The sequence below is a fragment of the Ochotona princeps genome, chromosome 8 (genome assembly GCF_030435755.1).
Source record: "Ochotona princeps isolate mOchPri1 chromosome 8, mOchPri1.hap1, whole genome shotgun sequence".
Lineage (NCBI taxonomy): Eukaryota > Metazoa > Chordata > Mammalia > Lagomorpha > Ochotonidae > Ochotona > Ochotona princeps.
The window spans coordinates 43084359-43110224 of NC_080839.1; the positions used below are offsets into that span (position 1 = coordinate 43084359).

General features: G+C 40.9%; 2 protein-coding genes across 3 annotated transcripts in view; one reads left to right on the forward strand and one right to left on the reverse strand.

Moving 5' to 3' along the window:
* Positions 1-277: 277 nt before the first annotated feature.
* Positions 278-3991, reverse strand: FBXO48 (F-box protein 48). The gene is given in 4 exon segments (XM_004580081.4): positions 278-1415; positions 1878-2090; positions 2092-2213; positions 3970-3991. Coding segments are annotated over 3 exon segments (465 nt in total). The 5' UTR covers positions 2182-2213; positions 3970-3991; the 3' UTR covers positions 278-1253.
* Positions 3992-4495: 504 nt separating this feature from the next.
* Positions 4496-25866, forward strand: part of APLF (aprataxin and PNKP like factor) — a 70699-nt gene continuing 49328 nt past the window's right edge. Inside the window, exons 1-3 of one of the 2 annotated variants that reach the window (XM_058667901.1) lie at positions 4496-4514; positions 9804-9875; positions 20870-21042. In XM_058667901.1, coding sequence (XP_058523884.1) covers positions 20924-21042 — 119 coding nt within the window. In that variant the 5' untranslated portion in view covers positions 4496-4514; positions 9804-9875; positions 20870-20923. Of the gene's footprint in view, positions 4515-5149; positions 5468-9803; positions 9876-20869; positions 21043-25866 lie in introns of those variants that run through there. The other variant, XM_058667900.1, reaches the window with a different exon arrangement.

Below are 25866 nucleotides of genomic sequence, written 5' to 3' on the forward strand. Positions count from 1 at the left end.
GAATAATACAGGCCTGTTTGGTGTCGTGATGGAGATTCCATCACTGTAAATTCTGCATTTGAGCTGGCTGGATGGTTGGTGTTCCTACAGAGGAAATTACTGAATAGCCCTGGAGACTGGGCTGCCTGATTTTCAAGGCTTCTTCCAACTCTACACAGACAACAGTAGAAGACAATCACCCACTTGTCCACCAAAGGGAATCTGTATAGTGGAGCATCTCTATGATATTTGTCTAATTGACAAACACTGAGTTCATCCCAACTTGTTTTTTTCCCCTCTATGGAGCAAATTATAAGAAGAAAACCTCAACTAATTAAAACACTTTAGACACTTTTTACTATGATGCTGACCAGAGATTTAGAGTGATAAAGCTACTGTAGTGAGACATATATAATTTGATTTTAAAAGAAACAAATTTTTCTGCACACCTAAACTTTACAAAAACAATTATTTTGAGGTTTCTTAAAAATATTACTTTTCTTTCTTTTCACTATGGAAGCTAAGGAACTTGGTCCTTTTGTCTTGGTATCTAGGAGAAGTACACTAGATGGCGCTATAAGGATGTTGGAAGGTTCAGCCACCATCAAACAGGATGGCACTTCTGATGCCGTTATTCTGAAAGCTTTCCATATATTTTCTGCCCCATGAAAGCAACCCCCAGTTTGTAGGAAAGTAATAGGACAAGCTTTATGCCTAAAGATTTAATTTTAAACTAAATCACAGGTTTAACAAATTTTAGGACATGTTCACTATTTGACAATTCGATCTGAAGTCCACTGAAATGAAAATTTTAAAGTTATTGAAATAAGTTTACTAGTCATGGAAATATGTTCATTTTATTTAGTTGGTTTTCCTAGGAGACTGGTTATTTCTACCAGTTAATGAATCTTAAAGTCAGTTTCTTCAAGTGATTTCCCGAGCTTTCAAACTATCATTAAGTTGAAAATACCAGTCAAATTCTATCATTGAGAGTCCTGTGACATACTAACACCAAAACATGCTGCATCCGGAAACAAGTCCATCAATATTTCTTGTAAAAATAACACTTCATGATTTCCACATTACAATAAAATCAGAAAATATTTTTACTTTAGTGCAAAAGAAAAATAAAATTTTACTATTATACTATTTTCACTTTTAAATATTAAAAGGTGACAGAAAATAAGCAGATTAAGGTAAACCTCACACAACAAGCTCAGAGTCATTTTAAACTCTCCAAATTGGGAGATCTGTTTCTGATTTTTTTTTTCTGCTTATCTTTCCAGTTCTGCTTCTAGAATCTCCCCCCATGTATCTGCATCCATGGGGTACATGATTTTCTCTGGTAGGCTAACTGGAGAACATATGTTGCTGTATCTGCCACTTAGCCATTCATGTTTCACTTTACTCTTCTGGTAATTCCTTAGTAGTATTACCTGCAAGAGGTAAACCATCATTAAAAAAGAATGTAGTAGTGGTCAGTACTGAATTTGTTTGGAACTAGAGAAGCTGGTGGAAAGAGCTGGGAAGACAACATTTACACTGATATACACATATATTAATAAATGTATGTGAATATGTACAGGTAAACAGATTGAGCCAGGATTTACCATAAGTTTTGGATAAGGTAGAGTAAAACAAAGTAGCCACTTTTTCTTCAGTAACAGAAGTGAAATCCTGAGTTCAGGATTTTAAAAAATATAAAAGGATGGATGGGAGAATAGATGGAGAATATGGTTCTCAGAAGAACAGTAGCTCAATTTTAACCCACTTCCAAGTCAACATACTTAGCATACTATTTTGCATATACAATTCTACTTCCTCCAAACACAAGTGAGGACTGAAATCTGCTCCTGCAGCATGTTAAAAACACTATGCACTGCAAGGATTAAACTTACCCTCCAGGAATAGCCATTTTCTAGGTCGTCATCTATTTCTCTTTGGCACACAGCTCTTACGGTCAAGCAGTGGGATTTCCATAAGGAATCATTCTTTCTTATCACATAATTCCAGCTCTTGCACGTCATGGAAGCCCTGCACAAACTCCGAATGTCTAGCTGACTGAAGATTTTAAGCGTGACTTCCACAGGCAGCTGTTCAACAAAGTTATTTTTGACTCTCATTTCTTTCCTGTTCAGCATTCACGAAGTTAACTTCTATATCAGAAGCCCTGGAGTTCTTGTTTTTAGAATTTTTCTTCATACCTTGATGCTTTAGTTTTCCTCATATGCAACCTAAAAGGCAAAGTTTAAATATACTCAATCTCTTTAGACCAGACTATAAATCCTGTTGAGTCAGAAGCTTTTTGGTTGTGATTTAAAGAACTTTGATGTTTTGACTTGAGTAGAAGGGAGTCAACACCTCTCTCCTGTATGCTCTTGCAAAGATAAGAGATGACATTTATGAAACACCTAGTCTTACATTTGAATTGCACATGGGAGGCACTCATCACAAGGTTATTTTTTAAAATAAATGTTTCAAAATTTGTTTCGCTACCAAAGATTATTATTTAGTGGCCAGCACCATGGCACAGTATGCCAAACTTCTGTCTGCAGGGTTAGTATTCCATATATGTGCTTGTTCCTGTGCCGGCTGCTCCACTTTTGATCCAGCTCTCTGCTGATGACCCGAGAGCAGTGGAGGATGGCCCAAAGCCTTGTCTCTGCACCTTCATGGGAGATCTGGAGGGAGCTCCTGGCTCCTGGCTTCCATCCAGCTCAGCTCTAGCCTCTGGGTCTATTTGGTGAGTGAACCAGTGGATGCAAGATTTCTCTCTCTCTCTCTCTCTGTGTCTTCTTCTCTCTATAACTCTGTCTTTGAAGTAGAAATAAATCTTTGAAAAAATTATCTAGAAAAAGGAAATGATTCTTCCCCATGTTGGACTATAATCACTGAGTTTAGTGGTGATAATCGCTAATGTGAGAACATACTCAAGTATTTATTGCAAATACTTTAGAAAAATTCCTGAGTCCTTGCTGTTTGTGGAAACTGATATTGTGGTATACAGTTCTTCAGTTGCGATTTGTGACTTAACCATAAATCAGTGGGACTTATACCTAATGTACAGGTAGTCACTTTTGATACAAATACTATGTGAAATGGACAAAAGGATGGCATCTGGCTTATAATAATCCTAAATTTCAAATATTCAATCCTGTTACAAGGTGGATATTTCAGAAATGACTCTTTGAAGTTATCCCACAAACATTAATTAAATAGATCTAAGAGTCCCTGAAGCCATCAAGCAACAGCAAGGAACAACCACAGATAATGTCTGTAATTCAGTCACTGAGAGCATGTGATAATTAAAGTCCCTGGGCTGTAGCACCTGTTGGTTCATGCGAGCTATAGGGCTAAGGCAGAACTGACCAAGCCAGACACTGGTATGTGTGCTGGCTGGCACAGGTGACAGACTGAAACTGATCCTGTGCTGGTCATCCCGACTAGACTGCTGAACATAGGGAATATGACAGCCAGCTCATCTATGCCAGCAAGGAACACCAATTGCCACATTAGAGGATGGAAAGCAGAACCGGTTGCACCACTCTCCTGGCCAAGCTTTGCAGCATGTTCCTGGGTGTGTTCATGCACTAAGGTGGACTTTGTCAACCAGAAGACCTTGGAAAGATTTTCACAGTTCTGGAGCAATGAAACCAACATCATCTCAGGGCTGTGGAAACCATTTAAGCAACACTCTCAGAACACTCTGCCCCACACTGGGGGCCACTAGGATGTCATCAAAGGACTGTCTCCCATCCCTGGGTGCTGATGTAGTTTGACTCCCCCTCCTCTTCTGTAGACACAAGAGGGAAAAAAAAAGACTGAAATTGTGTCCTACTCACCTTCCTTCTCATCTGACCCTCCCCATCCTAACTGCAGGCCCACATGAGCATGCACAATATTAAAAGTAAACCTTAAAAAAAAGAAAACCAATTTAGGTCCAGCACCTTTCCTGAGGTATTTCTGCCAAGTCCGCCTGTGTGTACTTACATTCACTTTACTACATTTGGCACTTCCATTTCTGATAGCAGGTGGTGACACAGGAAGAAGAGTTTGAAATACAGCTAAACACGCCTTTTAACTCAACTAGATGTACTATGTAATATCTGTCTCAGGGCTTGTCAAGATCATGGTGACGCTCATTCATTAGGTTGTTTATAACCCAGATTATAGTCGTGGTGGTTAAAAGTGAGTGTCTCTTCCACGGAACACGTCCTCTCCAGAGATTGGGGAAGAAAGCAAACTAGTGAAAAACAGATTTTTTCTTTTTTAATAAAGCACTAAACAAGAGCAAGTTGTGGCCACCACACACTTTACTTCTTCCCATCATCAACACAAACCAAAGCCAAACCCCCATATTCTTGTGTAAAATCTTGTTTTAGGGGAACATTTCTGTGCATTTGAATGCTTGCCACTTCCCCAGGGGCTGACTGGGGAATTTTCAATCAACAGCGGGGGCTGCCTTCGGGAGGTCCCTGAAATCTTTTCTAACTTCACTCACCAATCGACCTTTGCTGAATGACCTCTGCAATTAGGTGAGCGCTAGCCCCCCTCTCTAACGTCACCCGGAGATTGGGGTCGCAGGCAGCGCATTCGCAGGGGTGGGCAGCCTCTCTGATCCCACTGGTTCTAGGGGGACGCCACCCCGTCTGGGTTCCTCAGCTCCGGAGTGACGACCCCACGTCCCACTGGAGCCATCCTTCTCTTGTGTCTGACACCTCTGCTACAGTCTCCTGAAACCGGCGCTGGTAAAGGAACAACAATCCGCAGGCTCACCACGGTTCCAGGCCGCGGAAGACAAGGCTACGCTGGCGCCCAGGCCGCGCCCCCGAGCACGCCGGCACCAATGCCGTCAGGAAGGGAAGACCCTCCTACCTACTGGGCCGCGGTGCTTGCTCCTCCCGCGGTTTAATTCCTTCGGAATTCGAAACCTTCCCCATCGTCCTCCACATCCCGCCCCTCAAGGGCCGCTTGGCTGACAGAATTCGCACAGGCGCAGAGAGGCGCCCGCACTGCCTTCTGGGATTGTAGTTTCTGTAGGGAGTCTCATCTTAGAATAAAGTGGGAAGAAAGGCGCTAGGGACTACAATGCCCAGAATGCTCCGGACCTCATGGGTGGCGAGAAGGGAAGGGGCATACAAACCCGGGCTTTTAAACTACATTCTTGAAGACGCAGTGGGGGAATCCCCGAGTGCGTCACGACCCAGGTGGAGGGGCGGGACTCTGGAAGCCGGTCTGCGGCCGCAGCCGGGTGGACGCCGTCCCCGGGGAACCCAGTCATAGCTCCTCTCCACCTCCGTGTTTTGCCGAGGCCTGGACATTCCTCGCGCGTGTGTTTGGGAAGACGGCTGCTGGGCCGTCTTCTGGCGAAGGGGCCTGGCCCTGCTCCGACATGTCCGGGGGCTTCGAGCTGCAGCCGCGGGATGGCGGCCCTCGGGTGGCCCTGGCGCCCGGGGAGACGGTGATCGGTCGCGGGCCGCTGCTGGGAGTAAGTGTGGGAGGGGGCTCGGCGGGCCAGAGAGCCGTGCGAAGGCCCTAATGGCTGCCGCGGCCCTGCTTCTGGTCCTGGCAGAATTCCCTACCACGCGATCCTGCCTGTCTGCGTTTGGGACAACACTTTACCTCAGTCACATTTTATCACCCACAACTATTTGTTAATGTTTTTGAAAAGCACCTACTGTAATATCATGATTATCATCTTATCCAGGGATTGGCAAACTTGGGAGTGGCCCTGGGCTGACAGAGGGCAATGCCGCTTCTGTTCAGATGGGCCATGTACTGCGAATGGTTCTTAAAGTTTGAGATGTAAAAATTCAAACACACGAAAGCCTTTATTCGCCTTTCAGGAAGAGTGGTCGCGCCGTGGGTTGGGAATATTGCGGCTTGGCCTGCAAAGAGTGAAGTATTTTGCAATCGCATCTTGCTCTTTCCGGATGAAACAGGCCAAACAATCCTGATCTGTTCTCGGCTCATTTCTAGGCTCAGGTCTCTTTGGCAGAGCTTAAGGGGCCTTTTTTTGATAAGCTTTGTTTTCCAGTCATATCAATAGCTAACCATTAAATAGTGTGTATAGGGTTTCAGTTATTAGAGATCATACACACCAACTTCTTTTAAGACTTTCAAAATTCTCTGCTCTTATTGTTCAGATGGAAAATTGCTCCTCAGATCATTAAAAGGTCTTCTATAAGTTTTGGACCTCCAAGCAGTCCCAAGCCAGATATGCTGTGTTTCCTCTTTGGGAGGGATGGGAGTTAGAAAATTTGCATATTGTGCCCTGGAAGGCTGTAGGTGTCTTCCTAAGTATATGTGTACACATTTAGCATTTCTAACATTCAGCAGAGATGCATGTGGGCCCCTTCTCTCCAGGTGCCTTCCCTTGGTCTGGTCCAACCATCTGTTTCAGCTGATTCCAGGGAGTAACAACTATTCCTTGTTCCTCATTACCTGGCAGTGCCCGGTGGGTCCATTGGGGCTTACCTAGGACCCTTTTGGGAGCAGGAAAAGGAGTAGTAGTTTAAGGGTGCCTTGTAGAAGTTGATCTTGACCTGAATGGGCAGGTGTGAAAGTTGAAGTCACATGCTGTTTTGCTCTTTGTTTTTGGGTCAGTGCTTATTTAAACGTGTATCATCCTGTTACTTTTCTCCATGGTTTATTAGCTGATTAAAAAAAAAACATATGAAGGAACTTTCTGGCAGGTTTTTCTTTTAAAATTCGTAAGTTAGAAAGCTTCATAGGATATAGGCATCATCCAGCAGCCTAATGTTGAGGAATTAATGATCCCTTCAAGTCCTGTTGGTTTGGTTAAAGGGTAATGGATTTTAGGCCTGTGCTGGCAACAGGTGCTGATCCTTACATTACTTGCAGCTTGTTCTTTGTGTTAAAGGCTTGCTAATGTGACATGCGCCTGGATGTTTTCTGATTTTAAAAGTAAAAATGTAAGTTGTTTTTCCTTTTGAAATCAGTATTCAATAATCAGATTCTATTACGAAGTTTGGCTGATGTTAGAAGTAGTTATGAATGATATAAAAGAAAAATGTGAAGAACAAATCACCTTGTAGTTTTTTTTATTATTATTTAAAGCATTTGGAGCTGACAGGTGTGTTTGATTCTCTTCTGCCCATGTTAAAACGCATGGTGAGGGCTGCCACTTTAAACAACAGCTTTATAGTGTGAGAGCATGAAGACTTGCTACTAAGTGGGGTAAACCTGGGAAGAAGTTCATTGCAAATTCCTGTACATTTGAAATGATTAATATTAATACGGATAAAATGTTTTATTTGAGAGGCATAACTACAGAAAGATACAAACACATTCTCTCTTTCTCTCTTTTTCTGATTTAGTCCCAAATGCCTACAACAGCCACAGCTGACCCTCACGGGTCATAGGGTACCAATTACTTGTGCCATCTCCAGCTGGATCCCAGGGTTTGCACTGGCAAGAAGCTGGAAACAGGAAGTTGAGCTGGAAATGAACACAGGCATACAGACATTTTAAACAGTAGGTTAAATGCCTGTTCCGATAAGATGATTGACGTACTCTATAACTTCATTGTCCGTGTTTTCCTGGCACAAGCTTCATTGCCACACAACATAAAGTTTTACAATTTCAGTGTGTAAAAACCTTGATAGTTAAAGTGGTTTGACTGGGGTTGGTGTTGTGGCATAGGAAGTAAAGCTGCTGCCTGCAATGCTGAAATTCCATACAGGTACTAGTTAATGTCTCACCTTTTCAACTTTTGATTCAGGTCCCTGCTAATGGTGTGGGAAAGTAGTTGCAGGGGCCCAAGAACTTGAATCATTTTCTGTAACTTTTCCAGCCCATAAATAGAAAGTAGAATCAGAAGTGGAGCAGCCGGGTTTAGAACCAGTGACCATATGGGATACTAGCACCACAAACGGAGGCCTAGCCTACTATGCTAGATTGCAGGTCCCATCTATCAACTTTTCAGAGAACTGTGTGTGTGTGTGTATACATGTGTGTACAGGTATGTACAGCCCTGTTCACTGTCCAGCAGTGAAGGACTTTGTGCCTAGAGCCAATAATCACATACAAGGACTACTGACTGTTGGTGAATAGCCAAAGTTTATTAACAGCATCATATTCACCCAGCATATTCAAGGCAAGGATTTAGCACTAGGCCATCCTGCTGAGTCCTAAGTGCATTGATTTTGTGTCCTGCTACCTTGCTAAACTCTCTCATGAGTTCCAATGGCCTCTTTCTTGAGTCCTTTGGTTCTCCAGTGTAGAGAACTATGTCGTCTGCAAACAAGGATAATTTTAATGCCTCATTCCCAATCTCAATTCCCTTAATTTCCTTTTCTTGCCTAAAATCACTAGTAAGGACTTCCAATATTATGATGAATAGCAATGGTGAGAGTGGATATCCTTGGCTAGTTCCAGATCTTAGTGGGAAAACTTCCAGTTTTTCCCCATTCCAGTTTTCCCCCATGATGCTGGCATTGGGTTTTTCATATATTATATTGATTGTGTTGTAGAATGTTCCTTCTATGCCTGTCTTGTTTAGGATTTTTAGCATGAAGTGATGCTGGATTTTATTGAATGCCTTCTCTGTATCTATTGAGACGATCATATATTTTTTATCCTTCATTTTGTTGATGTGATGTATCAGATTAATTGATCTGTGAATTTTAAACAATCCCTATCTACCAGGGATAAGCTCTACCTTGTCTCGGGGAGATACTATTGGATTCTGTTGGCTAGTATTTTATTGAGAATTTGACATCTATGTTCATCAGGGATATGGTCTGTAGTTCTCTTTCTCTGTTGTTTCTCTATCTGGTTTTGGCATTAAGCTGATGTTGGCTTCATAGAAAATGTCTGGGACGATTGCCTCTTATTTTATTATTTTGAGTAGTTTTGTGGAGGATTGGAATAAGTTCTTCTTAAAAAATTTGATAGAATTCAGTAGTGAAAAGTAGTAAAGAAAAATCCTGGGCTTTTCTTTATTGGGAACAATTTAATTACTGATTCAGTCTCAGTCCTTGTTATAGGTTAATTTAGGTTCCCCCCTCTCTATTTGTTTTTTTTTTTTTTATTCATTGATTACATTGTATTATGTGATACAGTTTCGTTGGAACTGGGAATCATCTCACCCCTCCCCCCGCCCTCCCCCCATGTGGAATATTCCACCTTGTTGCATATCCACTGATCAAGTACAGTTGAGATTCCCTCTTTGCAAGCATAAACTAAACATAGAGGCCAACATCTTATAGTCCAATCTAGTTCCTCAGCTTCCTGGAGAGACCCTGTCCGGTCTATTTGGGTTTTTAATTACCTCATGATTCAGTTTTGGTAAATTGTATGTATTGAGAATTCTATCTATTTCTTCTAGGTCTTCTGCTTTGTTGGCTTATGGTTGCCCTAGACTTCCTGATTTTAAAACCTCTGGTTTTGTAGCATACTATATATTTCTTATATTTGAAGTATTTCTTCAAAGGTACATATTTGTTAGGTACACCTCTGGACCCCACTTTGTGAATTTCACTGGTAAAAGTCCCCACTATAAGTATGTCCTGAATAAAAACCATTCTGTAAGATATGGGATCTGTTAGGTCCTAAGCTTCCATCCATCTCAGTTGGCCGTGTCATTTCTTCTTTCGTGACACTGGGCGGGTCTCTTACTCCCTGACTTATTTCATTATCCTGAACAAGGACAGTCATTTCACTATTTAGTTTTTATTGAATGATTTGTGTCACGTGTAGCTCAGTGGTTTCAGAACTGTTGCTAAGGCATTTGTTTGCTTAGTTGCTTTGTTGTTTTTAAAGTGGTGGCTGTGTTTGAAATTTTATTTTTTTCTGTGTAGATAACAGATAAGAGAGTCTCCAGAAGACATGCCATTCTTGAGGTGGTAGGTGGTCAGCTTCGAATCAAGCCGGTAAGTATGTGTTAATGATTTATTTTAGCTTTCTATTTTTTTCTTTTTCAGTTACTGATGAGGTATTTATTTTCTCATATAGTGTAAAAATAGAGAATTAATATCAGAAAATGGCTTCTTATTTTTGAATGAAGTTGAAGTCAACTATCTTAACATTGAAAAAACAATTTTTAGAATTGTATTTTTATTGCTTTAATTTTGGAAAGAGAGAGAATGAAATTCCATCTGCTGGTTTCCTCCCCAAATACTTGCAATGATTGGGGCTGGACTAGTGTTGGAGCCAAGAGGTAGGAACTCAATTCCACGTGGGTGACACGATCCCAGTTACCTGTCACTCCCTACCCTGCCCTCTGCCCACTGTAGTAACTTGAAGTGCCGGAGCCAGATGTGAATCCTAACTGCTAGAGTAAATATTAATTCCCTGAATTAACTTTTTAAAAGCATGATGTCTCATTTTCAGTCTGCTTTGTCTTGAAAAAGTGTTAATACCTGCAGTCAGCACTCCTGGGCGCTATTTTTTTAACCACCAGTTATTAATCTCTGGATCTTTCCTAACTCTCTTAGCCATCTTAGATAGGACTTTTGGATTATAAGTTTATCAACTATAGGAACTCTGACCAGTTTTTGTAGCAGCAGGACTTAACCTGCCACAGAGTAGATGCTTCACTAAATATTTATTGAATTCATGAGCAAACACTGTGGTGAGAGTTTTATGTAGCATCTCTAGTGGGGAGAGCCACATGGATTTTTATGAATGTATGCTACTTTTCCAGTAGCTATTCTCCATCACTTTTTAATGAATCCTGGTATTCCAAAATAAAAAAAAAAGTTTGTTGTTGTAACTGGAACACATTAAGGGGAAGAAAATATGGAGCTTTAAATTCCTGCCCTCCCTTTCTGATAGAACATATTATTGGTTTGCCTTTTCTTTTTCCTCGATAGCAAACATGCATTTGGTTCCTTAAGTGAAAGACCCACAACTTAATATTGACTTCCTTAATGATTTAGACTCACTCCCCTGTTCTCGTCCATTGCTGTTACTCTATCTAAAATAACTGAGAAGAACTTCTTTGGAAAAGGATAGGTTTGTTTCAGCTTACGGTTTGAGGATCCAGGATCATGTGGCCTGGCTGCTTGAGGAGACTGGTCATGGTGAACATGGTGTTAATGTTCACAAGGTGAGCCACAAAAGGGAAAGAAAACCAAACTTGAACTCAAATACTCGAAACCTCTTGGGTGAACCACCCTTCAAGGGCATGCTCCTCCAAAGACCTGAAGTCTTCCCACAGGCCCTACCCTCAGATGCCATCATAAGATCTAGTTTCCACCTTTAAACAAGAAGGTATTAGAGTTTAAGTCGCTGCATGAGTTTTCAGAGACAGTTATCCATAACACTCCCCTGTTGTTCATGCTCATGAGAGGAAGCGCTTACAATGAATATTTACTATTTTGATATGTAGATAATTTGAATAGTTTTAGATAATTGGATTTCTAGTTGACTTTTTTTTTTAATACCAAAGCATAGAATATTAGCTCCTGCAGGTTGGTTGATAGACTCTTCTGGAATTGTATTATTAATATTCAAATCCTAGTGATAGCTGAATGCAGATGTCGCAGAAAACACATCAATAAACTAAAGTATTTTTATTCCTTTCTTAGAGACAAATTGTTGATTAGCATCTGTAACTCCTGTTGTTTTTGTAGCTTTATTTTTGATCCAATTGATATATAAAATTTTTGGTAACAGTAGTTATAAATAATGAAATAACTATCATTAAGAACTCATTACATTTATTTGTGAGCAAGTTAATCAACTGAATTGTGTACAATTGAATAAAAATCTTACTTGCTTATACTATTTAGTTATAACAAAATTTATGAGGCCTTACATTTTTAGGTATAAAAAATAAGTTGTTGGGGCCTGGCGCTGTGGCCTAGTGGCTAAAGTCCTTGCCTTGAACGCTCTGGGATTCCATATGAGCACTGGTTCTAATTCAGGCAGCCCTGCTTCCCATCCAGCTTCCCATCCAGCTCCCTGTTTTTGGCCTGGGAAAGCAGTGGAGGACAGCCCAAAGCCTTGGGACCCTGCACCTGCATGGGAGACCCGGAAGAGGCTTCTGGCTCTGGCTTTGGATTGGCACAGCACTGGCCGTTGCGGTCACTTGGGGAGTGAATCATCGGATGGAAGATCTTCCTCTCTGTCTCTCCTCTTCTCTCTCTCTGTCTCTCTCTCTCTCTATGTATATGTGTGTGTGTGTATAAAATAATAAATTGTTAAGAAATCGTTCTGTTTACTAATGCCTAAATGTTTTAGCCTTATTTACATTTTTTTCCTCAGTGTTAGTTGAGGACATTTTTATTTTGACAGCTAGAATGTTTTCCAAACTGGCTTAATAAAGGTGCTTACTTGGAGTTGTATCTATATTTTGATAAAAAGTGTTTAGATATATTTTACATTGTTTGTAGCCATTCAAATGAGTACTTACAATATAAGGTAAGTATACTTAAGTAACTTTATCTAGTATCTAGTGGATTAAATGTCTATGTGGGATTTTAGCAATGTTCAGTTAAAGAAGGTGGCTCCTATTTTTCTTTTTAAAGATTCTATTTTTTTGAAAAGCAGAATGGGGGAAAGAAGGATAGAAGTGGGAAGGGCGGAAAAGAGGGAAGGAAGGAAAAAGAACAAAAGAGAAAGAGAGAATCTTCTATCCACTGGTTCACTCCTTAAATTTTGCCATGATTAGGGCCAGACTGGACCAGGACAAAGTCAGGAGCCAAGAACTCCATCCTGGTCTCCTTTAGGGTGTTGGACACTCAGGTACTTGGGGGGAGCTAAAGCTGCTTTCCCAGGCACTTTAGCAGAAAGCTGGATCAGAAGCAGAGGGTCTAGGGGTAGGCCATAGCATGGGCCCCTGTGAAGCTCCTCTTTGAAAACATTCTTCATTTACCTTTACTGGGTGTTTAATTAGATTATGCTCAGATTATAAAACAACTGTTGATGACATTAATAAATATTTAGCACCAAACTGCAGAAAATATACTTCAGAAACTAGAACAAATTTTCATATAACATTGCAGATATAAAATGGAAATTTGGGGATATGCATTTGTTACAGTAGTTAAAGCATTATATAGGAAGCCCATGTCTCAGATCAGGGTGCTTGCATTTAAGTCCAGCTCCAATTTGAATACTACCTTCCTACTAGGGTGTATCCTGTGTGGCAGCAGATGATGTCTCAAGTCATCCTGTGGTGGGCCTGGATTGAGGTGTGGGCTCCTGGTTTGACCCAGTCCAGCCCTGGCTGTGGGTATTTTGGAAACCAAGGGATGGAAAATATCTCTCTGACTCTATTGTGTAGTCTTGTGTCTATTGACTTTTCAAATAACTAAATGGATAATTCTCGAAACTCTGAAGTTTGGAATGATAAAGCGTATTTTAGTGATACTTATCTTTTGGTGCATGTTTATATTTATTGTTAAAATACTATTATGACCTTATCAACTAGATAAGTATTTTTTTTGAAGGTAAGTATTTTTATGCTTTTCTTAGTGCTTAAAAAAGTCTTATTTCTTTCAAAAAAAAAGGGAAGGAAAAACAGAGAGAAAAGTCTTCTATCCACTGGTTTATTCCCTAACTAGCTGCAGTGGCTAGGGCTGAGACAGGCAGAATCCAGGAGCCAGGAACTCCCTGTCTCCCATGTGGGTGCAGGGGCCTAAGCACTCGGACCATCTTTTGCTGTTTTTCCAGGAGAATTAGCAGAGAGGTAGAGTGGAAACGGAGCAGCCAGGACTCTCATATGGGATGTTCGTGTCACAAGTGGTGGCTTCACTCACTATGCCACAACCACATAGACTGTTAAGGCCAGCTGAAGAAAATCTAATCTTCCAGACTCAGTAAGCTATAGAATGGATTTAGAACCTAGGTTCTTTGAATTCTGTGCATTGTTTTTTTTTTTGTTGTTGTTGTTGTTGTTATTGTGCATTATGTTTCCCATGTCAGGATTCTTTCCCACTAGGTATTCTCTTTGTTAAAAATGTTTTCTTAAAGTTTAAATTAACTGATCATTTATTTTAGCAAGAATTTTCAGTGTCTTCAGTTGAGTAAAATTTTAGAACTGAAAGCAATCTTAGATTCAGACTTACGTCTAGAAATTGGATGGATCAGAACTAGCTTTGCTTGTCACTAGACAATAACTTTTTATTAAGAAATAGTACTGGGACAGTTTGGGAAAAGATAGCAAAAACAAAAACAAAATACATCGTTAGCCAGTTCATACCCAACAGTCAAGTTCAGTCAAGTAGTTGTAAAAGTACAAACTATAAAACTTCTAGAAGATAATATAGGAAGAAACCCTGTATTTTATGACTTGAGAATAGGGATGGAATTTTGAACAAGATATCAAAAGCAGAAACCATAGAAGAAAAATTATAAAAATCGAATTACAGTAAAAATGTTTGCTTATAAAATATACTAATAAAAATGAAAGAGATTTTTTAAAAAGATTCATTCTTTTTAATTTAAGATTTATTTATTTATTTAATGGAAAGTCAGATATACAGAGAGGAGGAGAGACAGAGAGGAGGATCTCTGTCTGCTGATTCACTCCCCAAGTGGCCACAATGGTCGGAACTGAGCTGATCCAAAGCCGGGAGGCAGGAGCCTCTTCCTGGTTTCCCATGTGGGTGCAGGGTGCCAAGACTTTGGGCCATCCTTGACTGCTTTGCCAGGCCACAAACAGGGAGCTGGATGGGAAGTGGGGCCACTGGGACACAAACCGGTGCTGAAATGGGATCTTGGCACGTGTAAAGCAAGAGCTTTAGCTGCTAGGCTACCATGCCATACCCATATTCATCCATTTTTATTGAAAAGGCAGATTTGCAGAGATGAGACACAGAGAAAGATCTTCCATGTGCTGGTTCACTTCCCAATGGCAGCAATGGCCAGAACTGAGCCCATCCAAAGCCAGAATCCTGGAGCCCCTGCTAAGTCTCCCACATGGGTGCAAGGCCCTAAGGCTTTGGGCCATCCTCTACTGCTCTCCCAAGCCATAAGCAGGGAACTGGATGGGAAGTGGGGCAGGCAGGACATAAACTGGCACCCATATGTGATCCCGTCACGTGAAAGATGAGGATCTTGCCTCTGAGCCGTCCTACCCGGCCCAGGAAATTTTGAAAAATTAAATTTAAAAATTAAATTAAAAAGTTTAAGTTAAAAATGTAGTTGCAAAATTAGTGATATGCACAACATAAATGTGCATTCAATTAATGAGAAATAATGTTAGAAAAATGGACTAAAGACTTGAGTTGCATTTCAGAGGTAGAAACCTGATTATTAACAATGAAAAGATGCTCAACCTTATTAAACAGAGAAATGCACGTGAAACTCCAGTGAGATAACATTACATATCCAACAGATTGTCAGAAATGTAAAAGCTAAGCAATTTCAAATTACACCGTGGCTGTAAAATGGGTGAGATAGTTATAAATTGTGGGTGGAAGCTTAGATGTCATAGCAACTTTGGAAAGCATTTTGAAGTTATTTTTTAAAGGTTAATATGTGTGAGGGTGGCAGTATGACGCCACAGGTTAAACTTTCACCTGCAGTGCTGGCATTTGAAGAGCTGGTTGAAATGTCAGCTGTAAAGCTTCTTTCTAATGCACCTGGAAAAGCAATAGATAATAGCTTAAGTTCTTTGACTCCTGCTGCTCCATGTGGGAGACCAGTTGTAGTTCTAGGTTCCTGACTCTGGCCTGGCCTAGTCACTAGCAATCGCAGCATTTTGAGGAATGAACAGATAGAAGAGGTTTGTCTTTCACTCTCCACACTCTTTTTTCAGATAAATAAAATACATCTAAAAAAAAAGGAAAGGAAAGAAAGAAAACTGGAAGGATAAAGATATGTGTTTTCTTCAGGCTGGACTTCATCCTGCATCATGAGATGTATACAAGGACCTTCATGGGGGCTTGCAATGTGCAGCAGGTACAAACTGCTTTTTATAAAACCAGCATCCCATACTGAAGTTCCTGTTAATTTGCCTTGGAAAGTGACAGATGGTGGCCCAAGTACTTGCAGCCCTGTAATCATGTGGGAGACTAGGATGGAGTTTTACACATTGCTAGCTCTCAATTAAAAAGAAATAAGTATTTTTAAAAATTTATTGATTAGAACACAGAGTTACACACACACACACACACACACACACACACAGAGTACACTGGTTCACTTCCCAGATGACCATGACAGCTAGGGAGTTATGGCCAGGCCAAAGCCAGGAGCTTCTCCTAAGTCTCCCATATGGGTTGTGGGATCCCTGCCTTTGGGCTATCTTCTGCTGGTTTCCCATGCATATTAGCAAGGGGCTAGATTGAAAAAAGGACATCCAGGACACAAAGTGGTACCAGTATGGAATGCTGGTGTCGCAGGTCATGGCCTGAAGTGTTATGTCACAATGCTGACCCCAAGTTCATTTTATTTTAATGTATGTTAAGTATAATTTTTTTCTCTGGGGCCAGCATTGTGGTGTAGTGAATAACGCCATTGCCTGAGATGCCAGCATCCTAGATGGGCACTGTTTCGAGTTCTGCTTTGGCTCCCTGCTAGGAAAGCAGTGGAAGATCACCCAAGTCTTGGTCCCCTGCTGTCGCTGACCAGCAGCAACACTAACAACGAGGCACACTCTTGAGGGTCTGAGAAAAGCCAGAACCGCAACCAGACCCCTTATTGCCAAAAGTGACTGCTTTTATACTCTTTCTCCGCTGCTTTTTTCTCCCGAAGGTCTTAGCTTTTCCCTTAGCTTTTCTAACCCTCTCTGCTGCCCTGTTCTCCTCGTTTCGTCCGTCGTTCTTCTCCCCGTCCTTCTTCTCCTCAGTCTTATAGATTTTATAGCTTTTAGCAACTGCTTTTATACTGCTCTCCACCAATCACTTCTCCCTGTTGGTCCACTTGGTGCTACCTGATAGGCCAGTAGCAATGACATAAGCGCAACAAGGGCATCAGCCTATCCCTGTGACTTCCTGTTTACCTGCTGGTGAGATCAACCCCACCTCCTGGCCCTGGGCCAGCCACCACAGCCTTTCCTGTTCCTGGGGGCCGTTTCGACACCCCACTCCCCACACCCTGCAACCCTGTGAGAGACCCAGCTCTGACCATTGTGGGTCATTTGGAAAGTGAATCATTGGATGGAATATCTCTGTCTCTTCTTCTCTCTCTATAAACTCTGCCTTTCAAATGAGTAAATAAATATTAAAAAATTATTTTTTGTTCCCTGATCAATCATAAATCTTTCATATACTTAAGCAACTTACATACATATAGCTGTAATGAAATGTTGCGAGGAAAATTTTAGTTAAAAAATTCTAAAATTATATGAATTAATGTAGCAAGTGTTTTATTATAATGATCCCTTCTTTGTGCTCTAAACCTTGATGTATATTTACATGTTTATATTTACATACTTAAGTTTTGTTTTGCCTTTCTTTAACTTTTAAATCTAACCCTACCACCAAGTGAGAAAAGTAGATTTCATTTTGACGATGATAGTTGAGTATAGGGCAATGACTATTTGTACCTTGGATGAATTTCTCTCTTTTTCTACTTGAAAAAATATTCTAGGACCCGGCGCAGTAGCCTAGTGGCTAAAATTCTCGCCTTGCACATGCCAGAATCCCATATGGGTGCTGGTTCTAATCCTGGCAGCCCTGCTTCCCACCCAGCTCTGTGCTTGTGGCCTGGGAAACCAGTTGGGGATGACCCAAAAGCCTTGGGACCCTGCACCCACATGGGAACTCTCAAGGGGGCTCTGGGCTGCTGGCCTCGGATAGGCGCAGCTATAGCCATTGCGGCTGCTTGGAGAGTGAATCAATTGACGAAGATCTTCCTATCTGTCCTCCTCTCTGTGCATCTGATTTTCTAATAAAATCTTAAAAATATAAATTCTAGCTTTCTAGTGGTTCTTGGAAGTATTATAAAGAGATAATGTTGGTTCATAAGGAGATGATATTCCTAAGTTTTTAAAAAATGTGTCCTTTAAATTTAATGTACAGTTTGAGATCAGCAGGGAGAAAATGCTTTATAAAGGCAAAATGATAATATTTTGTGTAAATTACTGTATCACCAGTTGTAACTTCTGTCCTCGGGGTTGATTCATGACTGTCAGTAATTCATTTCATTGTAATAAAATGTCATTCATCTGGATTTGGATGAACTATATATAAACCATTTTGGTAGTGAGCCTCAAAATAAGCCTTTAGGCAGTTGTGCTTTTTTTTTTTAGCACAAAATTCCTGAGTTGGGGTTGTTTTTCTGTCCCATGAAATTATATGTGTACTTGTAAAATATCTGTAAACATTATAATATACTATTCTCAACTCATTTGAATGCTTTCCATATAAAAAGAAAATGGAGAAACTCCCCTCTTGGGGAATATACATCAATCTGTCATATTTAGTGATATGTCCAAGAGAGAGCTACAGAAAATTGTGTTTTAGTTCCATTTCATGAAGTATCCATTGTAGTGGATCTTAAGTTGTAGAATAATCTACTTAACATTTGCATTTACACTGTCATTGATAGGTTAAAAGGCATATACCAGCACCAAGTCTCTGCATTAGGTAACTTCTGGCTTCTATTCCCTTTGATTTTGGGATTGGCAATATTTTGTCTCCTCTGTCTGCTTTTAGAATGAAATGTAAAGCATAGAAGTGTCTGTAATAGCAGATAAACATAGCAAAGACAGCCTGTCCTCACGAAGTTAAACTAGGTATTCATTATGGAATCAAAGATCTTTTTTTTTTCCTTTTTAGAATGGTCTATGTCTAATCCCAGCTTGATAATTACTTTGCTATACTGTACAGTGCTGATGTCTTTAGAAAGTTTCATTTAAACTGAGGCAATAGAAGAAGGGCAGAAAGGAAAGTTACTGTATACTTGAAAAATCAGAGATGTGCTTTATTATAGCTTTGTTATACATTAACAGTTATTCATTTTGAAAAGCCATAATGACAAAAGAATGCTTGACCTTCAAAAATGGCCAACTTGAACCTTTTTAAAAAGATTATTTGTTTGAAAGGCAGAATTACCAAGAGAGAAGGAGAGACAGATGAGAGAGATCTTCCATTCATTGATACACTCCTCCAAATGCCTGCAAAAGAGGTCAGGAGCCAGGAGCTTCTTCTTGATCTCCTGTCTCAGTGCAGGAGCCCAAGGATTTAGAACTTCCACATTCTTAGCAGGAAGCTGGATAGGAAATCAGGCAGTTGGGACTCAAACAGGTAGGCACTACAGGCAGTAGCTTTAAGCACCATATCACAGTACTTGCTCCTGAATTTGCTCTCTCTCTCTCTCTTTTGAAGATTTGTCTATTTTTATTTGAATGGCAGAATCACAGAGAGAAGGAGAGACACACAGAGAGATCTTCCATCCACTGCTTCACTTCCCAAATGGCTGCAATGGCTAGAGCTGAGCCAATCCTAAGCCAAGAGCCAGGAGTTGCTTACAGGTCTCCCAAATAGGTGCAGGGACCCAAGGACTTGTGCCATCCCTCTCTGCTTTCCCACGCCATAAGCGGAGAGCTGGATCAGAAGTGAAGCAGTCAGGACATGAACTGGTGTCCATGTGGGATGCTGACACTGCAGGTGGAGGATCAGCGTATTATGCCCTGGCAGTCCCCGAGCTTGTTTGTAAAGTGATATTTTTAAAATGTAGTGTAACAGGTCTGCCTCCACTTGTTAGGAATTGTATTATCTCTGATAACAGGAAGATGGTCAATTGGTCAGTAGCAAACAATTCAGAATAGTGGATATTGTAAGGTTTTTTGGTTTTAATATGGATTATGATTTATGTGATAGGAGTTTCATTCAAATAAGAAAATTCCAGGAAGCAAGAACTTAATCCACGTCCCTCACCTGAGTGGCAGTGAACCATGTGAATCGTTACCCTGCCTCCCGGAATCTTCGTTAGCAAGAAGCTGGAGTTAGAATCCTGACACATATAAGTCAGAGCTTTAACAAAGGATTTGCATGTTCTATCTTCTAGGTCAAATGGTTCTCTCTGCTTTCTCATTTTTTTTTTTTTTAAAAGATTTATTCATTTTATTATAGCCAGATATACACAGAGGAGGAGAGACAGAGAGGAAGATCTTCCGTCCGATGATTCACTCCCCAAGTGAGCCGCAAGGGACCGATGCGCGCCGATCCGATGCCGGGAACCTGGAACCTCTTCCGGGTCTCCCACGCGGGTGCAGTGTCCCAATGCATTGGGCCGTCCTCAACTGCTTTCCCAGGCCACAAGCAGGGAGCTGGATGGGAAGTGGAGCTGCCGGGATTAGAACCGGCGCCCATATGGGATCCCGGGGCTTTCAAGGCGAGGACTTTAGCCGCTAGACCACGCCGCCGGGCCCTGCTTTCTCATTTTTTAATTGTGTTGAGAAATTATTAGGATTAAAATAAGTGATGGAAGCTAGCTAGTCTTTTACTGGAAGATGAATGCATTTTGGATATAAATGTTGGGGGTCTTGATTTTCCACATTGAAAATTATTTTTCGGGCTCGGCAGCGTGGCTTGGTGGCTAAGGTCCTTGCCTTGATCCCATATGGCCGCTGGTTCTAATCCCAGCAGCTCCACTTCCTCTCTATCTCTCCTCCTCTCAATATATCTGACTTTGTAATAAAAATAAAATAAATCTTAAAAAAAAAAAAGAAAATTATTTTTCACGTCCCTCTTTCTAATGTTGTCCTCATTCTTAACCAAGACAGAGGAAATATTTTAACCAGTTGGTTGATGACTTTGTTTTTGATTTATGGAGAATTATAAGGAGGAATTTTTTTATTTTATATTTAAATAATGATTGTGGTACGTATGGGTGCCAGATTTATTAACATTTTTACTGTATATAGCTATAGATTGTTTTGATACCAAAGTTCTGAACTAGTCCATATTTAGTTGTGTTTTTGTCATAATTTGCAATTATACCATCATTGTTTCTTTCTTCTTTTTAGATACACACAAACCCCTGTTTTTATCAGTCTTCTAAAAGGAGTGAGCTCTTACCTATGAAGAAAAATCTGTGGCACTGGTTGAATCCTGGGGATACTTTTTCTCTTTTGGTTGACAAATATATTTTCTGTGTTTTTTCTGCAAAGTCTGAAACAGAATTGGAATGTACCTTGAGGTAAGATTGCCTGATGAAATGAAAGTAATGATACGAGTAATCTAATTGCTCATTCATCACAAATGTTTCAGTAGAAATCATTGCTAGAACTAAATTGTATTGGACATATGGTAGCTCTGCAATTTGTGTGTTTGTGCATGTATGGGTTTTTAGAGGGCAGTTGACTTTAGAAAATTATTATGTCTCAGTAGTGATTGCTACTTCATAGTTAGTATCTTTTATGTTGTATTCAGAATGTATTTTCCTTCTTTTTAAAAAGATGTATTTATTTTTATTGGAAAGTCAGATATACAGAGCGAAGGAGAGACAGAGAGGAATATCTTCCATCTGCTGATTCACTCCCCAAGTGGCCACAAAGGCCAGAGCTGAACCGAGCGTCTTCCAGGTCTCCCACGCAGGTGCAGGGTAACAAGGATAGATGGGAAGTGGGGCCACCAGAATTAGAACCAGTGCCCATATGGGATCCTTGTGCGCATAAGGCAAGGACTTTTGCTGCTAAGCTAATGCGCCGGGCCCGTGCATTTTCCTTCTAATAGAAACCAAGGTAGTTCATTTGAAGTTGAGTGTGTTTTCTTCTTTGTAAGTTTTATAAAATTATTAACCCCTGACTTAGGCTAGATCTAACTCTTCTTTACTATATGAAGTAGCAGCAAATGTAGAATAAAACTGAGGAACTAGGATAAACCTTATTTGTTATAAAGTTTAACTTCATACATTACTTTTTTGAAACAGTCCTTGAAAGATCACATGGCATTGTGACAGCTTCTAACTGCTAGAATGTTAAACTGGACCTGTAACAGCAGATGGACAAAACAGTATCTATAAAAATCTTAAAGCATTTTGAAATTAAACAGTATGTTTGTAAGAAAGCCCATGGGTAAATTAATCTGAAAGGAAATAGAGAAAAAAAGCAAATAGAGCACCTGGTGCAGTAGCCTAGTGGCTGAAGTCCTCAGCTTGGATGCACTGGGATCCCATATGGGCACCGGTTCTAATCCCCTGCCTGGGAAAGCAGTTGAGGATGGCCCAAAGCCTTGAGCCCCTGCACCCATGTGGGAGGCCCAGAAGAGGCTCTGGCTCTTCCCTTCAGATTGGTGCAGCTCCACACGTTATGGCTGCTTGGGGAGTGAATCATCGGATGAAAGATTTTTCTCTCTGTCTTTCCTCCTCTCTATATCTGACTCAATAAAAATATAATAAATCTTTTAAAAGAAAAACAAATAGAAAACAGAGAAAGAAAGCATCAGAAACGCATAATTTGAGTTCTTAAAAAAGACAGTAAAACTGGCAAAATCTTAATAAGGTACTTAGGCCGGAAAAAAAAAGGTGACAACAAATAAAAACAAAAATCTAAATGTCCAAAATAGAAGGGAAGGCTATCATTACTAATACTATAGACCTTAAAGGAATGATGGAAAAATATTACTGAACACTTTCTATCATGAATTTAACAGTTCAAGAATGGGGAGCCTTTTGTCTGCCAAGGGCCATTTGGATATTTATAACATCATTTGGGAGCCATACGAAGTTACCAACTTAAAATTTATCCGCTATAGATTTATTGAATTTCAAATCTTGCCTGTGGTTGCCTTGGCAGAGCCAGATCAAATGATTTTATAGGCTTATCACAGCCCACAACTGCAAGTTCCCCACCTCTGAAGTAGGTACATTTTTGAAGCAAATACAGGAAGAGATAGATCAGTGGAGTTTGGTGCAGCAGGTAAGATGGTATCTAGGATGCCTTTTTGAGTGCCTAGATTCGAGTCCAGGTTCAAGTCTGAACTACTTCCCATTCTAACTTCCTGGGAGGCAGAGGTAATAGCTTAAGAACCTGTGTTCGTGACACTCAGATTAAACATCTGGTCTGAGTTCTAGGCTCTTAGGATTGGACTGACCATGTCTCAGCTACTGTGGACATTTGGTGAGTGAACCAGCAGGTAGAAAGGCTATCTGTCTGTGCATCTGCCTCTCAAGTAATGAAATTAAGAGACGAATCAGAAATAAGTGAAATCCTACATCTGTTTAAAACCTTGAGAGGTCCAGCGCGGTGGCCTAGCAGCTGAAGTCCTCACCCTGAACGTGCTGGGATCCCATATGGGCGCCTGTTCTAATCCCGGCAGCCCCAATTCCCGTCCAGCTCCCTGGGCTGGGAAAGCAGTCGAGGACAGCCTAAAGCCTTGGGACTTTGCACCCACGGGGGAGACCTGGAAGAAGCTCCTGGCTCCTGGTTTCAGATCGGCGCAGCACTGGTCATTGCGGCCAGTTGGGGAGTGAATTAGCAGATGGAAGATCTTCCTCTCTCTCTCTCCTCCTCTCTGTATATCTGCCTTTCTAATAAAAATAAATAAATCTTTAAAAAAACTTGAGAGGTGGGCATTGGTGCTGTAGTTATGACACCGGTTGAGATGCATTCACTCCCACGTTGGAATGCCTGGAATCAATCCCTGCTGGTTCTGGTTCCAGCTTCCTGATAATGCAGGTCTGGGAGGTGGTGACGAGGGCTCAGGTGATTGATGACTCTCACTCGGTTCCTGGCTTTAGCTCCACGCAGAAGCATTGTGAGCATTTGTGGGGTAAACCAAGGGATGGGGGTACTTTCCCTTTCTCCCTCTGAAATATTTTAAAGCTTTAATGCATAATTTATGAATTTTTCTTGAAGAAAGTACACTAGTGAATTCTGTTAAACTTTCAAGGAATAAGCAATGTCAATATTATATATTCCTTAACAAAATAGAAAATGATATACTTCCCAACTCATTTTATTAGCTTCCACAATCACAATAACAAAATCTGCTGAGACTTTATAAGAAAAAATAATACACTAGAGATAAATATTCATCATACCAAAACACTAACAAATCAAATCCAGCATTATGTAAAAAGCATATTATATACTATTACTGGGTAGGCCTTGTCCAGGGAATCTAACATTGATTTATTGGTTTATTGCATAAGAGCCAAACATAGCAAAAAGCTATTCTATTCAGCATCTTAAGCACTAGGATAATCACTTATGCCATTATGTAGAAACTTAAAAAAAATTGACTTGAAAGCTCAAGTTGCTGAGAGAAGGGAGGAGACAGAGATTTTCTTCCATTCACTGATTCACTCCCCAAATGGCCACAACGACTGGCTGTGCTAAGGCTGACGTAAATGAACCAGGAGCTTCATCCCATTTAGATGGCCAGAACCCTCTTCTGCTTTCCAGGGGCATTATCCAGGCATTGGATTTGAAGCAGAGCAGCTGAGACTCAGACTAGAGCCTATATAGGTTGCTGGATTCATAGGTGGCAGTTTTTCCCACTGTGCCACAATGCTGACCTCTTAAAACATTTTAGTCCTCATGACAGTCTATATGAGTTGTTAATATCCTTGTGTTAGGGCCCGGCGCGATAGTGTAGCGGTTAAGGTCCTTGCCTTGAACACACTGGGATTCCATATGGGTGCCGGTTCTAATCCTGGTGGCCCGCTTCCCATCCAGCTCCCTGCCTGTGGCCTGGGAATGCAGTCGAGGACGGCCCAAGACTTTGGGACCCTGCACTTGCATGGGAGACCTGGAGGAGGCTCCTGGCTTTGGATTGGCTCAGCTCCAGCCATTGTGGCCATGTGGGGAGTGAACCATTGGACGGAAGATCTTCCTCCCTGTCTCTGTATATTTGCCTTTCCAATAAAAAATAAATAAATCTTTAAAAAATATATAAAAAATATCCTTTTGTTAGGGCCTGGTATTAGGGCCTAGTGGCTAAATCCTTGCCTTGCAGCCACCAGGATCCCATTTGGGTGCCAGTTCCTGTCCTGGCTGCTCCACTTCTCTTCCAGCTCCCTGCTTGTAGCCTGAGAAAGCAATAGAGGATAGCTCAAAGCCTTGGGCCCCTGTACTTGCATGGGAGACTTGGAAGATGCTCCTGGCACCTGGCTTGTGATTGGCTCAGCTCTGGCTGTTGTGGCCCCTTGGGGAGTGAACCAGCAGAAGGAAGACTTTTTCCCTTTGTAAATTTGTCTTTCCAATAAAAAAAAAAATCCTTGTGTTAAAGATGAAGAAATTTAAGATGCAGAGATTTTTCAAGGTCATATGGCAGATATGACAGAGGTGGGCTCCAAATTGAAATCAGTTTTTTCCACATCTGGTGCTTTTACTGACTGACCCCTGATGGATGAGAGCATTTGCTACAGTATGCAGTTTAGTTATTAAAACACTTGAAAAATGGGTCCAGTGCAATGACTCAGTGGCTAAAGTCCTTGCCTTGCATGCACCAGGATCCCATATGGTCACCGGTTTGTGTCCCAGCTGCTCCACTTCCCATCCAGCTCCTCCACTTCCCATCCAGCTCCCTGCTTATGGCCTGGGAAAGCAATAGAAGATGGTCCAAAGCCTTGCGACCCTGCACCCACATGGGAGACCCAGAAGAAGCTCCTGGCTCCTGGCTTTGGATCGGCTCAGCTCCAGCTGTTGCTACCACTTGAGGAGTAAACCAGCAGATAGAAGATTTTTCTCTCTCTCCTCATCTCTGTAAACCTAACTTGCTAATAAACATAAAAAAATCTTTAAAAAAAAACTTGAAAATGGCTAACTAGATTTGGTATATTTCTGTAATGTGTTCAAGGAAATGAACTCAAGATAGCTGCAGGTTAAAATATGGATAAATCTTACTATGTTGAGAAAGCCCAAACATTAGAAATATATAAAGCATGTACTATTCTTGTGAGACAATAGGTGAATACATATGTGCAAAAAAATATATAAAACATGTGTTAATGTAATAGTCATTAGATTCAGGCTGGTATTTATCTTTAGGGAAGGAATACGAGAGAGAGAACAGGACT